Here is a 14,008-nt window from a genome sequence, read left to right as displayed (position 1 = left end):
AGATTACCCAATTAAGTTTTCTTGCTCAGTTTTGTTTTTTTCAAATTATTTTAATGACAGCTATAAAACAAACAAACAAACACACACCTTGGTATATTACTACTGCAACAGAGTCAGAGCATTCAGGAACAAATTCTTTTCCCATTAGGGTCTGATAGAAAAACCAATACAAGAAGCAGCACCTGTTCTAATATTCTTTATCATATAAGAGAAATTACCAAAATTTTTTAAAGAACTATACAGACTAGAACGGCTATTTGTACAGCTATGTAATACATTTTTCTATGTATTACATAATGCTGCATGAAAAAAAAATTCTTACATTTTTTAATTGAAAGCAAATTTCTTCATATACAGAACATCACATTTCATAGTATTATCTCAAGTTTTATAAGCGAACAAGAATATTATTTTTCTGTAGGTTTGCTGCATATGCCCTTCTAGGGCTCTCCTCTGCCTGTGTCATTACTAAGCAACATTTTATAGGACCTACCAACTAAGTAGCTTGTCCAAGTTCTACCGTGCTCTAATTTTACTAAAACTTTAGGTTTTTAATAATATCCTGAATTCAATTGTTAAGAAAAATGTGGCACACTACCCTAAATTAAAGAGCCCTAAGTTTTACTGAGGTTATTTTATTAGAGAGCAAAACTGTACACTTCATTAAAAAGTCGATTCGTTACATTTAGGTATTTCCCATAGAAAGTAACAGAATAATTCTACAGTAAACCAGGGTCCCATTGACTTCCTGTTTATTTTTTCTCCATTTATCATAATGGGCTTAAAACATTGGAGAAAAAAACCTGATACATTTCATCAAAATCAACAGGAAGAATCCTGCACGATTTGATGATCAATCGACTGCTTGTAATACAATCATCTAAGCACAGTCTTCTGCAAAAATGCATACCTGTGTGCCGTGGTTAGATCTCATAAAAAAGCTGGGACAAACACAATCACTCCCCACCACCAACAGCCTAACTTGACCCAACAATCCCGCAGTTTTGGAATTTATCACAGATTTATTTGTACAGTACAATACTCATATGGGACTTTGTAATAAAAGCTCCCAAGCTATCTAATACAATTTGCTAACTGATACTAAAGGAGTTGAGACAACTGGAATGAAACTTCAACTCAGTAAATGAAAAAAGTGAAAAGCAAATAATAAAAATACTCAAGAGGAAATTAAAATACATAAAATAGGAAAATCACTGATGTTCACAAAGCTAGAAAAATGCCACTAATTAAAAGCGTGCTTGAAATGCATTTTCCTGTGACTTGGCACGCACCATTAAAAGAAACAGTCCTTCCATTTTATCTAAAGATCACCTCAGGATAACCAATATAAGACACAATTCAATGATAAACACTCCAATAACTCTTTACACTTGTTTTCAGTTTACTTCTCATAAAAATACGTACTTACATTCTTAATTATTTCCTTCTGATTGCAAAATGATCAGGTAAAGACTTTATATTAAAAATCCTACTTGTCTTTTACTTGACAATTATTAAAAATACCAGACCGAACATACATTTGATTCCAAGATTTTGGAAAGCCTGCTTAGTTAGCTAAGTACAGAATGACAAGCTTTAACACATTTATCAAACCCACCCTCAGACACAAGTGAGATTATGAATTTTTCCTGCCAGCTTCCTATCACCATCCAATGTCCCACAGGAACTTAAATAAATCCTCCAATAAAAGCAGGTTGTTAAGACTCAATATTCCTGATATTAAAAAAAATTAAGTTACATTTTGGGGTTGTCCCTTTAACTTAAAAGGCAGTAAAAGAACCATCATTTTTGTTAAAATTAGTTTTTAAAAGGCCCGTTACTTTGGAAATGAAAATGAGTACTTTGATAAACAATTTCAGTTTAATTCATAAATGATAAAATACTAAAAAATAAATTATAGTTAAAGTTCTATTACGCAGCAGGTCTATGCTTTAGAAACTGAGAATTTGCAAGCAAAAATGAATTACCAGCAGAAGAGAAGAAGGAAGAAGCAGCTGAAATAAGGTGATGGGTTGCCAGGGAGGAAAGAGTAATGAACAGTGAAGCTAAAAACATAAGGAAGGCCTAGAGAGGAGAAAAGGAAGAGTGTTAAGGGAAAAAAGGGAAATAAGCTTATTACTAAGCAAGTTACAAGTCAAGAAGAAATATGAAAAGAGTATCTGCAGATACAATAAGCCAAGATTTTTTAAAAAGTGTAATAATCACAGAGATACCAAGACGAGCAGCTGTCTCAGTAATCCCAGTGCTCTATTCTCAGTGTAGATACAGGCGTTCAGTAGCAATGTGTTGTGTTACCAAAAGTAAGACTTCTCGGAGATCATAAAGTGTCATTATCTCCTTTGCCTACCTCTGGTCAAATAAGCAGAATTTAAAGATATTATGAACTTTTAAATGAAGTGATAATGTGGGTGTTTGTGGCCTTGGCTTAAAAAAGAAAAAAAATAAAGGTACCAGAATCCATTGTTAAAAGTCACGTGCATGTGGGTTCCTGCTCAATGACTAATGGCTGTTCTGCTTTCATTAATACTTTTTTTCCCCATTAAAAGAAAAAATGAAAGGGAACAGAAAATCCTATCATTTACGCACTTAAGTACTTACTATATATTAATGAGATACAATTACAATAGTGTGTATACACTAATTTTATGCTATTAAAATAAAATTATAGAAATTGAGATGGCTCTCCTGGCAACAAGAATTAATGCTGGAAGTACTGACACAAGTTAAAATAATATTCAATTATATTTTTTACACCTCTAAGCTTTGTAGCCAACTACTGTATCAAGCTACATCCGTGTTTCCACAACTGCAGCACACTGAAGGATTCATGCTTAACACAAATCTCCAACTGCCAACAGGAAGGCTGCTAATATGAAAAGAAAACAATTATCAGGGAAAAGGTATGGACCTTGAAGTATTGGTATCAGATATAAGTTAGGCAAGAAAACAAGTTAAGGAAACAGTAAAAAAAGCCTTTTAAGTACTATATTTTTAAAAACAGAAAGTGACCTACTGCTGGCAGAGGAAAACTGTGAAGCTATAGAAAAACAACTAAATGAAAAGTCAGTCCTCTAGTTACAACGCACTAGTTGTGACAACCCTGCCTCCGAGGGATACAGAACAGAGGGAGCATGTAAAACAAATGAAACTGAATTCTACTTTTCTGATACCAGTCAAAATAAAAAAACTTGTAAATGGAGTTACCTATTAGCGCTATCATTTGCTGCTTGGATGCTGCTGTCTATTTGTAGGACTGTTTTATAATCAATGTATGCCTGTCGATACCGCTCCATAGACTCATTTGCCATTGCTCGTCGTAGAAGAGGCTTAAGGGAAAACGGCTGAAGCTCCAGAGCTCTGGAGAAAACAAAAGAAAAATGCAGGACTGAAACAGAGTAACTGAAGTAATATTAATAAAACTATTTTATTTATTTCATTGATTAAGGTATACACAACTAGATGTAACAACTGTGATTTCAGATGGGCGTTACAGTAACATAACCAAGGAAAATGAGACTAAGTGGTTTATATTAGACATGCAGTTATGAATTTGTTAGTGCTTTTGCTACAACTTACTTTACTCAAATGCCTATCTTCCACCTGGAAAACTGCTTCCATCACCAAGAAAAGATTAATGTAATGACAGCTGTTTAAGAACAAAAGCCATTTTTCTTAAGTCATGCCTAGATCTATGGGGATTTCAAGTATATAGTGCATTTGCCTAAATGATTTTCAGTTTTTCCTTACATGGAAGTATGCATGTAAAAAACAGATTTAGTGAGACATGAATATACACCTGTCTTTTTTTGGCTTTTAGGTTTTTGCCTGTCTTTTGGCTGTTTGCTCTTCTGATTGTGTCTGCTCAACACTGAGCTCAAATGCTGACACTATGCAATTAGAGTGCCTTTTCCAGCAATATGGAACAGCAGTCCACAAACCTTTATTTGTTAAAGACCATCTTTTATAAATCAATTATTCTTGCTAAAGAGAAATAAACTTTGAAATACTGAAATTACAATGAGTCTAGCCAATTAGATTTCATGGAATCATAAAGTAATTCAGGCTGAGAGGTCCCCAGTCCAACTTTCTGCTACAGCTAGGGTCAGCTCTGAGACCAGACAAGGTTACTCAGGGCTCTATCCAGTTGGGCCTTGAAAACCTCCAAGGGAATCACTGCACATCTCCGGGCAACCTGTTGCAATACTCTGGACTGGTCATCAGGAAAAGGTTTCTCCTAATACATAGTTCAAACCTTGTGTGGTTAAACTTTTGCCTGATGTCTCTCGTCCTCCCACAATGCACTGCCAGAAAGAGCCAGGATTCATCCTCTGGATAATCTCCTCATAGGTACTAGCAGGCTGCTCTTAGGACCCCTGCAAGCCATTCTCCTCTAAGCTGAAGAAACCCAGCTCCCTTGGACTTTCCTCTGCAGGCAACTGTTCCAGAGTTCACAACCACCTCAGTGACACTTTCACTGAACTCACTCCAGTTGACCACTGTCTTTCTTGTACTGGGGAAGCTGAAAACCAACATAGTTAACATAGATATTGTCCAGCAACTGCCGAGTACAAGGGGATAATCATTCTCCCCAGTCCACTGGCTGTGCTCCTGTTCATAAGCCCAGGAGGCTGTTGGCTGCCTTTTCCTGTAAATTGGCTTTGCACCACTACTCTCCCCTAAAGCTAGAGAAACAGTGATTTCTAGAATAAACATTTCCATTTCAGAAATATTTCAACACTCCATTTATGTTGCTGAATGCATTTGAAAAACAGAACAGCGCACAACATTGTAACCCCTACAAAACCTCTGCAAAAATGCCTGACGTTCTGTAACTCAGATGAATATTAATGCAATTTCAGGTTCCTAACATCAAGAACGAAGCAAAAAACAGCCATAAATTCAGGGGAAGACAACACTGTTTGTCAAATAGCATCAGTGGGAATGGAAAGCTGCATTTCCAGGGCAGAATGCAAAGAGACCAAACCACACCGCAGTACTAACTAAATAAATCATCAGTGCACAGAAGCCCTACTTCAGTCTCTGTAACAAGAATCAAAAGCACTCCAAATCAGAGTCTTGAGACAAAAGGAGATCCAACAGAGGGGGTTTTATACACTTCTAAGCCCTAAATAGCTGAAACAATACAAGACAAGTGTTAAATACTTATTTTTGTATCACGAATATATGCACTACACCATTTTTTGCTTTGATTTCAAGTGACGTTCATAAATCATCTTTTATGTTATGTTGCCTACAGAAGACTTAATTGGCATTATCAATTCATATGTGTTTGCAGTTTTGCAGTTCTGCTTCTCAGTCTCTAAATTATTTCTACCTCTGTTGTGTTAATTAAGCATCATGGGTCCTTGTGCATCCAGGAAATATGCATGACATTAAGGACACTATCATTAAGTATTAAGAAAGTAAGCTTCCAGTTGGTAGGAGTACAACGCCACACACCTTTGTATTACTGATTTCAATTGAAGTCTTATGTACTTCAAACATCCTGAATAGAAAAATGTGATGGCTGCTATGTATGCCACCTTGTTTCACCAGTCAGCTGTCTATGGTCCTGCATCTACTTTAACAGAATATTTTTAACAAGTCAATTTTTTCAGATGACATTTTTAGAGAACTTTTCTGTCAGAATATATACAACAAGTCAAATACTTAGTTAATACAAAAGTACATGCATATTTTGGGTGGGTATTTCTAATGGTTGGGTTATGCTGTAAAAAACCCCAACAGATTAATTAGTAAGATTTCTAACTTTCTTGGAATCCTTTTGCGAACCTTAAGACTCAATCTCACTAACCCCATTTATGAAAATATAAAAAAAGACATCTAGAAATACAGTAATAGTTTAGTGGAAGGAAGTGTTTGCAAGTTATTGAAGACATCTGATCTTCTTGAACTCCTGTACCCTTAGAAGCCACAGTAAGTAGAAAGGATTTTAGCTCAATTCCTGAACAGCTGTGATTACTGTTTACAACTATGCCAAGTATACATTAAAAAAACAACAAACCAAAACAGCAAGCCAAACACAGAGAACACACATATATATATACACATGCCTGAAAGCAATTTCCAACAGCTGGCTTAACAATGCTTTTACATGTAAGTTACTGCAGAGCATCACTGAAGTAAGCCTGCCTTTATATTAAAAAATTTAATTCTGCTATGCATTTCTGTGTACACAAGAAGCCTAATGACTGCCCTCATAGAGTAAGAGTAAGTAAAAAGTTACTCCTTCCCCAAGTTCCATGTGATTGTTTACATAACTGACAAAGATACCTGTCATTTAGACAGGGAATCAGACTTCACTGAAGATTGTTCTAAGTCAAAGTGCGATAGCAATGTATCAGTTAAAATGTTAATCATCATCAGGAATGCTATTGCTCTACACGGCAGGTTGCAATTTACCTGTTACAATCCTGAATGCAGTCACTGCAGTTCCCTTCTTTGAGGTAACACGCTGCTCTGTTTGAGTACAAGATACTTAAATCATCTGGACTTTGCTCTCCTAAAAGAGGTTACAATTAAAATCAAAGACCTTTACTAAAATGACATTCAAGAATTAAAGACTTGCACACTCTAAGTTGCACTGCAGTGATGCAGTTTGCTGACAATGCAAAGCTGTAAGGAGCTTTCCTTTATCACATCACCTAGAATATCTAGTTATTCAAACAAATAAAATGCAAACAGCTCTGCCCCAAGAAAATTAAATATTATTTCACTCATCTTCCTGTATTTCTTGTGATGTGAACTGTCCTCTACTGAGATGACAAAGAATTTACTGCACAGTAACTCCTGCCAAAAATCCTGGAACTGACACGGTTACTTTAATTTCTAGTTCCTTTATATAATCTAAGCGATCCTAGATTTAAGTATAAGGTGTTACACTTACCTAGACCAATGACATATTCAATTGCTTCCGAGTATCTGAGCACAGCTTCTCCAAACTGTCCACTCTTAAATAACTCGTTTCCTTCACTTTTTAGTTTTGCTGCAGTAGGAGGAAGTGAAGTAGAACTGCCGCCACCAGCCGACTGCGACCCTGCTCCATTCGACCTGGAGACCTCAGCTTCAGAGCTTTCCCTCTTTTGATCACTGTGTAAATAGCCATTAACTTCACCTTCATGGTCTGACAAATGCTTTTGTGGTTCATTCTCTGATGTGCCTTTTTTTAACCCACTCTCAGTGGATTCCTTCTGCTTCTGCGTCTCTCTGTCGCCTGCCTTACTGCCTCCTCCTTTGCTATGAAACTTTCTCTGCGCGTTCCCCATCACTGCCTCCACCACTGCTGCCTCTCCTCTTACTGGCACACCAATTTCTGCAAGGAAGTTAATGAGCTGAGTTAAGAGCTTGCATCATCAGAAGAAACTATTGTCCTGGCAAAAGAGGGGTGTACAGCCAAAGAACACGGTACCAAATTCTTCAAACAGCCTAATGTTATGAAGACTTATTTGCCTCAGAAAATGCTTCCAGGAACACAGAAAAATTCCTACTTACAAGCAACTTGCAATTATTACTGAGAAGGTGTTACTATGAAATCTTTTTTCTCCTTGCTGGGCATACTGTGAACCCCTGTCCTGTAGTGTCAGAATGGTACAGGGTTCACCTTACAATTTACTCTTTAAATACTGGCTAGTTTAATACTGATACTTCGATTTTCCATGACCAAATCAAAATGCTTGCATGTTAAAATTAGAACACACAGCTAAGAAACCAGTAATGTTGCACACTTCAAAATTCTCAAATATAACAGAAGGGATAAAAGCTTATAAATCATTCTCAAAAAGGCTTCATTTAAACATGTCAAAAAGCCCTTTCTAGATACTTCTGATCATTCAACTTTCACTATTATTACTAATTTAACTACAAAAAAATCATACAATAAATAAACGTTAATATTTAATACACTTATTTATTTATTCATTAGTCACCTGAATTTCTAACAGATTGCCACCACAATATTTAAATATAGACTTCTGCAGAAAGCCTGACTCTTGACACTACCAGTCACACAAAGGCAACTCTATGTTTTCATACTATTAAGATGCTGGGTTTTCACCTTCCCTTAACCTGGCATATTCATCTGTCAAACAGAATTTTTTCATGCCTTCATATACTGGAGTGATACTTTCAATTGATGTAAACTTAACTTCTGAAGTTGATTGAATATCCATGAACTCCAGGCTGCTCCAACTTACAGAAATTATCTTTTTAATGCACAAATTGCAATCAAACTGAACAGCATGGTAAAGCATAACATTTTTAAAAATATTAAGATTCCCCAGTGCCTAACAGACAAAAGCTCCAACTGCTGCCTCCTTAGCTGTGATGTCTTTTTTGAAATGTGAATGTAAGTTCATACACCACAGTGCGAAAAATGATACGATACATCTATTCTACCCACACAGGCATTTTTATAAAACTTAAAAGTAAACTATTTCTATTTGAGACATCAATCCATCCATTCATCCATCCAATCTGACAGTGCCAAATACGCAAAAGAGGTTTAAAGTCTATTTGGTAGGGAGGATGAGGGTAAAAGGCTAGCTGGGTATATAAGTGAAGACAGTAGTAGTATAATAATGATTTCCTTCGAACACATGCTAAAAGACTTTCATTTTGCATCCACCAAAACAGAGATTACTCCGTATACCTTCTACTAAAAAAAAAGGGAAAAAGCTATTTTAAATGTCACAAGCAAACAGGTAACAGGACAATTTTTAGAAAACATGGCAGAACACTCTTGAAGAGCATTCCAGCTGCTAGAGACAAAGAAAAAGCAAGAAAGGCAGATAACGTGTGATGCGAATGTCATTAATGTCAACATCACTTCCTGAATACAGGAGAAAACTTCTTGAAGTGCAGAGAATCAATCCCAGATTAAACAGGAAACACTCACAGCATTTGGAGTCCCCCTGAAAACAGGAATACTCCTAGTTAACTTATTTAGCTATCAGGATATGCTAATTGACTAAGTAATTCTGCACTGAGTAAACACGCTTCACAAAACTGTACTGATGGATTTCTCACATCTAATTCTCACTGTCTTTCAGTTTCAGTGTTTATAACATAAATGATATTCCAGTACTGGTCTCTACAGGGTAATGTATTCATGAAAGAGTATTCTGGGCTTTGCTTTAAAAAAAAAAATAAAATAATCAGCACTTAGGAAATTTTCTTTTTAAAAGAAGTCTAGATATATTATAAATTCCAAAGAAAAGTTAAAGGTACTGAAACATGTGGACCAGAACAACAACAAAGACAAAAAATACAAACTATAAAGAATTTTGTTACTATTAAAATAACAAACTTCAAATGGAAGGACTGTCATAAAACAAATGCTACTGAATACTCCAAAAGGAATATTTGAAGGTGTGTTTTTTTAATGGATCATGCTGGCTTTCATTCAAAATTAATTTTCAGCTACACTGAGTATTTATCTTCCAGAAGCACGGTACAAAAATGACAGCAGAATGAAAAGCAATATATCTAAGTTCAGTTCACAATGAATTCACCTATTACAAAGCCAGGACATATTTTCAAGTCTTATCAGCTCTGGACTAGATGAAGGTAACTAGAACGGTCCAAATCTCCACAGATTAATGTTAAATAATTTTTTTCCACATACGGTCAACAAACATCAGTTTTGTATTAAGTGTTCTTGGTTTAGTCGATCCAAGATGGTACCTGGATTGTTCTCTGCCAGAACATGTAACAAATAGACTTCTCAAATAACTGATTTCTGCAGTCTTTGTTTATAAAGAAGAAAAAAAAGATTTACTGATCAGCATTTATACTGACACTGTAATTGAGGGATTTTTCTTAACTTCAGCATTACAAGTACATATCTAAAGTGAATTTTCAATGCTGTTTATTTTAACATGATCTAAATTTTCATATTGATAGCTTGTAACAGCCTAAAAACAAAGCAGGTTGGGCCCCATTGTGCTACATGTTAGACAATTAATTATAAATTAGTTCCTTCTTCAAAGAGTTTACAATTCTAAAAATTCAAAAATAGCAAATGAACAAGCACACTGGAAAGATCAAGGAATATAGAATAACTACTGTATCGAGTGACTAGTTGGCCAAATGTGCTCATCCAAGACCAGCTTCTAACCATAAGGAGAACTGACACAGTCCATTATTCAAGGCTAGGATGGCAAAGAAGCTTCCTATTCCAGTAAAATTCTAGTCACAGAGATTACTAAAAATTAAGATTTGAGTAGTATAAATTCATACACGGCACAAAGGCCAAGTGAACAAGGATACAGAGCAGCCGGTAAGCATTAAACAACAGGTAACATCTCTATCTCAGACCCACAGTAGTAGGGGAGAGCAGAAAGCAATACCAGGAATGCTGAAAATACAACAGCAAGCACAACTGATGGCTTGAGTAGGAAAGAACTCTAATTGTTTCCTACCCAATAGGCTTTGCTTCTCAACAAATCAGAAACTTCAAAATGCAAATCTAAGACCTTACTCACTGTTCTCTGTCAAAAGCCGTAAAATATTAACACATATGTTGAAGAATTATCTGTAAAATCAAATAAATGTTTCATTATTCCACATGAAATAATTCAGGAAAAAGTAAAAATGTAAAGACAAAGAATCCAGTTTTATCTGAAGATGTCTGTTTCATAAAACATGTTTAGAAAATCAACAAGAGAAATTCAGAGTGTGTTATCAACCCGTATTTGTTTTGGAAAGCTGTAAATCGGTGATTATGATGACAGCTCTATTTATTTAGGGGCAGAAAGCCCATTACTTCAGAGAAACCACAATACATGGTCAAGACCAGTTGAGAACACAGTATATAATTCATCAAGAATGCTTAGAGTTTTTATACTTATTCAGCTCCTAACAACATTCCCATAAAAAGACTATCGAATGAAAGAAAACTAAGTCACAAGACAGTGGACTGATATAAGGAAAAACTCTAAGAACAGTTCCAAATCATGGTACTGTTGTGTTCAATGCCAAAGACTTTAATTTGGTGCTATCAAGTAGAAAACAGATTGGAAAAGAAAAATCACAAAACAATTCTCTGTAGCCAACTGCTGTGGCACCAAGTAAATTTAATGCACACTGGCAGTGAAACTAGAAGCCAGGTGAAGGATTTAACACAAAGGAAAAAGGTGTTCTGATGCTTCAATGCCAAGTCTCAGGGTACCAAATCAACAATCTCACAGTGCACAAAACAGGAGGACACAAAAATATTTTTTTTTTTTTAAATTATAACCTGAACTGGGAAAAAGGTCTTACCCAGAAGAATATTCTGTTCACCTCTAAAGTGTAACAAATAAACAATACACAAAGAAAACACTCTTTAGGCAACATCTTTTCCCATTGTCAACTTACAAAACAGAGTTTTGTCTATTATGAGGTTTCTTGTATGTGCTTCAAAGTGTATCTTTTAAAGAGAGATCTGTTGTCAACTTTAGCGGTAACAGGTTGAAAATCATTTTAAAGCACACTTAGGCGTTATTTGTTTAAATCCACTCTCCTTTTTATGAATAAATATTTGCTAAATTTCAGAACTGTTTACTACAGTATTTTTTAAATTATTGTAACAGATCAAGTAAATACTGCACAATTTAGCAGATTTTTATGAATTAAAAGGGGCTTTTATAATATATTTATCTTTAAACCATATTTATCACTTGAGATTGTAAATTCTATACACATGTCGAAACATCAGATGCTTTGTCAAGCACATACAATTTTGGTTTTACAGTGCCTGAATTATTAATTTTTACAGTCTCTAGAACATAAGCAATTTTCCATCTCCATTGTACAAAAAGGATTTTATTTACTTTTATTTTCAGTTACATAGAAAATGAGGAGAGACTACAGTTTCTTTAGACTGTTTTGTTCAAAGCTGAGACATCAACTCTCCAGAGCTAAAGAAAAAAAAATATTTTGTTGGTTTTCTTCCAATCTCTAAATGATAAGTTTAGTAGGAATGCATGAGGCTTACCAACTAGGATGTGAAATAAATGTCACTAGTACATGACAGGACTACATGGAATATATGACTAGATGTATAGAGAATATATATAAAGATGCTTAATCTACTTATTGCTGTTAGGTTCACAGAACATAGCAAATTTATTCAACAACTGCAATTACTTTGTATTTGTTTCCTGTTATACTTGAAAGTAATCTATGAAGATGCTTGCCTCCTAAATCTCAAAAATGCTATGTATATCACATGAACATATGTGACATTGATGTCAGTTGACAATCTTCCCTATGTTTAAAAGCCTAACCTTTCATCAACAGAATGGGAGCCTTCCTATGGAGCTAGAAGGCACTTAGTCATCTGAATGCTCCCAATGGAAAGCAACTCCAAATTAACTCATATTTAAGGCTAGGGGCATGACCCATTCTTTCTTCTACGGTTTTAGCCGAGGAGAGCTCGTGGATTATCTACCAATTTTGAAAAATGCAGCATACAAGTAACACATTATTAACACACACGTACAGTCTAATATTCACACTTAAGATGGAAAACCCACAGACTGATTTAATGTCAAGATAAAGAACTACATAGGCCACCGAAAACACGCAAGTCACAGCTGTCACACCACATTACCTTAAAGAACAAACAGAAAGGAGCAAGGGTGGAAATCAACCTAGGGACATTAGTTACTCTTGTTGCATGTTCAGACATGCAGCTGAATCTAAAAGCAACCTGCCAGTGCAAGCCTCAACAGCCCCTGCTGCCTCGCTTCCTCCTGCAAGTCATGTATTCTGATTACACCAGTAGCTCATCCCAGCAGCTTTGCAGTGAGTCACACGCTACACCAGAAATGGGAGCTGCACTTCAACTGCTTGTAAACTACATACAGTACAAGAATTACACATTGTTTACCTCCAATACATACTTTTGGAGCACACAGATGATCTCTTACATTAAAAACAAAAAAAGATTGATAGTTTTCAAAACAAACAACAACAACAAAATCAAAATTACATGCCACTTGATCATTTTTGCACCCTTTGATCCTATCAAGGCAGGAAAATGCAGAAGAAAGATGAGATGGTAGGAAGGCTGGAGAGCTGTGCAAGAGAAAGGGCTAAGGAATCCAAAATGTTCTCTTAATGCCAGAAGAAATTCCCAGCTGGGTCCACATCAAAGGATAGGTAGAAAATGACACGGGACACAGACAAGTAGGCAATTTATAGCAACATTTTCCATGTGCCTCTGTTATAACCTTTCCAGAAATAATTCCAAAGATGTGTAATAAAACTGAACTCTAGATGTCATATTCTGGTCTACTTCAAGTAGTGAATGTAATTTGAATTTTCAAACAGGCAGAATTCTTCGCAAGCAAATATGGATGAATTGTGCAAATAAATATTGCAATATCAAAACCAGTATTTTTTTTCCCTCAGGTTAAAATTAAATCAGAAATTACATGACATTACCTTTATCTCCACTGCTTCTTTCACATTCTTCTGTGTTTCCCCCTCCTTTTTCATCACCTTCTGAATCCTCTATATCTTGAATAAGTATTCTTTTTCCTTTGCCATGAGTCTCAGACACAGGCTTTAAGCTTTTCAGTTTCTTTTCAATCTCGAGCAGATTTTTCTGCAAGTGAAAAACCAGCAATAACAGAAGCCTTTTTTTATAGGCATACAAATTGTAATTTATATACAGAAAATACATTCTCTTAAATAATCCATGTAATATCCTGAGGAACTATTGAGATAAATGTTACCAATATAAAACCAGAGAAAATAAATGTGATTCTTCCAAAAGTCAGTACCAAAACCAAGATCAACACTATTTCTGTCTCAGAAACTCAGAGGACATCACACAAACGAATAAATACTTTTCTTGATCAAACTGCTTAAGCAAAAAGCATTTTAAAAGAAAAAAAGTAGATTGTACTATTGGGATTATCTGGCACGGCCTACTCAGAAGAGCCACCATGGAAAACAAGGCTTCTTTCCAGAATCTCCA

At 35.5% G+C, this 14,008-nt stretch overlaps 1 protein-coding gene across 2 annotated transcripts in view; it reads right to left on the bottom strand.

Annotated features, from left to right (window-relative positions):
* Window positions 1-14,008, bottom strand: part of SPAG1 (sperm associated antigen 1) — a 45,216-nt gene that overhangs the window by 12,484 nt on the left and 18,724 nt on the right. For both annotated transcript variants that reach the window (XM_040585586.1, XM_040585587.1), the window contains 4 exons: window positions 13,471-13,633; window positions 6,929-7,354; window positions 6,445-6,544; window positions 3,226-3,378 (listed from right to left, as the gene is read on the bottom strand). In XM_040585586.1, the coding sequence (XP_040441520.1) occupies window positions 3,226-3,378; window positions 6,445-6,544; window positions 6,929-7,354; window positions 13,471-13,633 (842 nt within the window). The remainder of the gene's footprint in view (window positions 1-3,225; window positions 3,379-6,444; window positions 6,545-6,928; window positions 7,355-13,470; window positions 13,634-14,008) is intronic.

This window comes from Falco naumanni, chromosome 3 (assembly GCF_017639655.2).
Source record: "Falco naumanni isolate bFalNau1 chromosome 3, bFalNau1.pat, whole genome shotgun sequence".
NCBI classification, from domain to species: domain Eukaryota; kingdom Metazoa; phylum Chordata; class Aves; order Falconiformes; family Falconidae; genus Falco; species Falco naumanni.
Note: the sequence above shows the minus strand (reverse complement) of the source record. Positions and strands in the feature narration are given on the sequence as shown.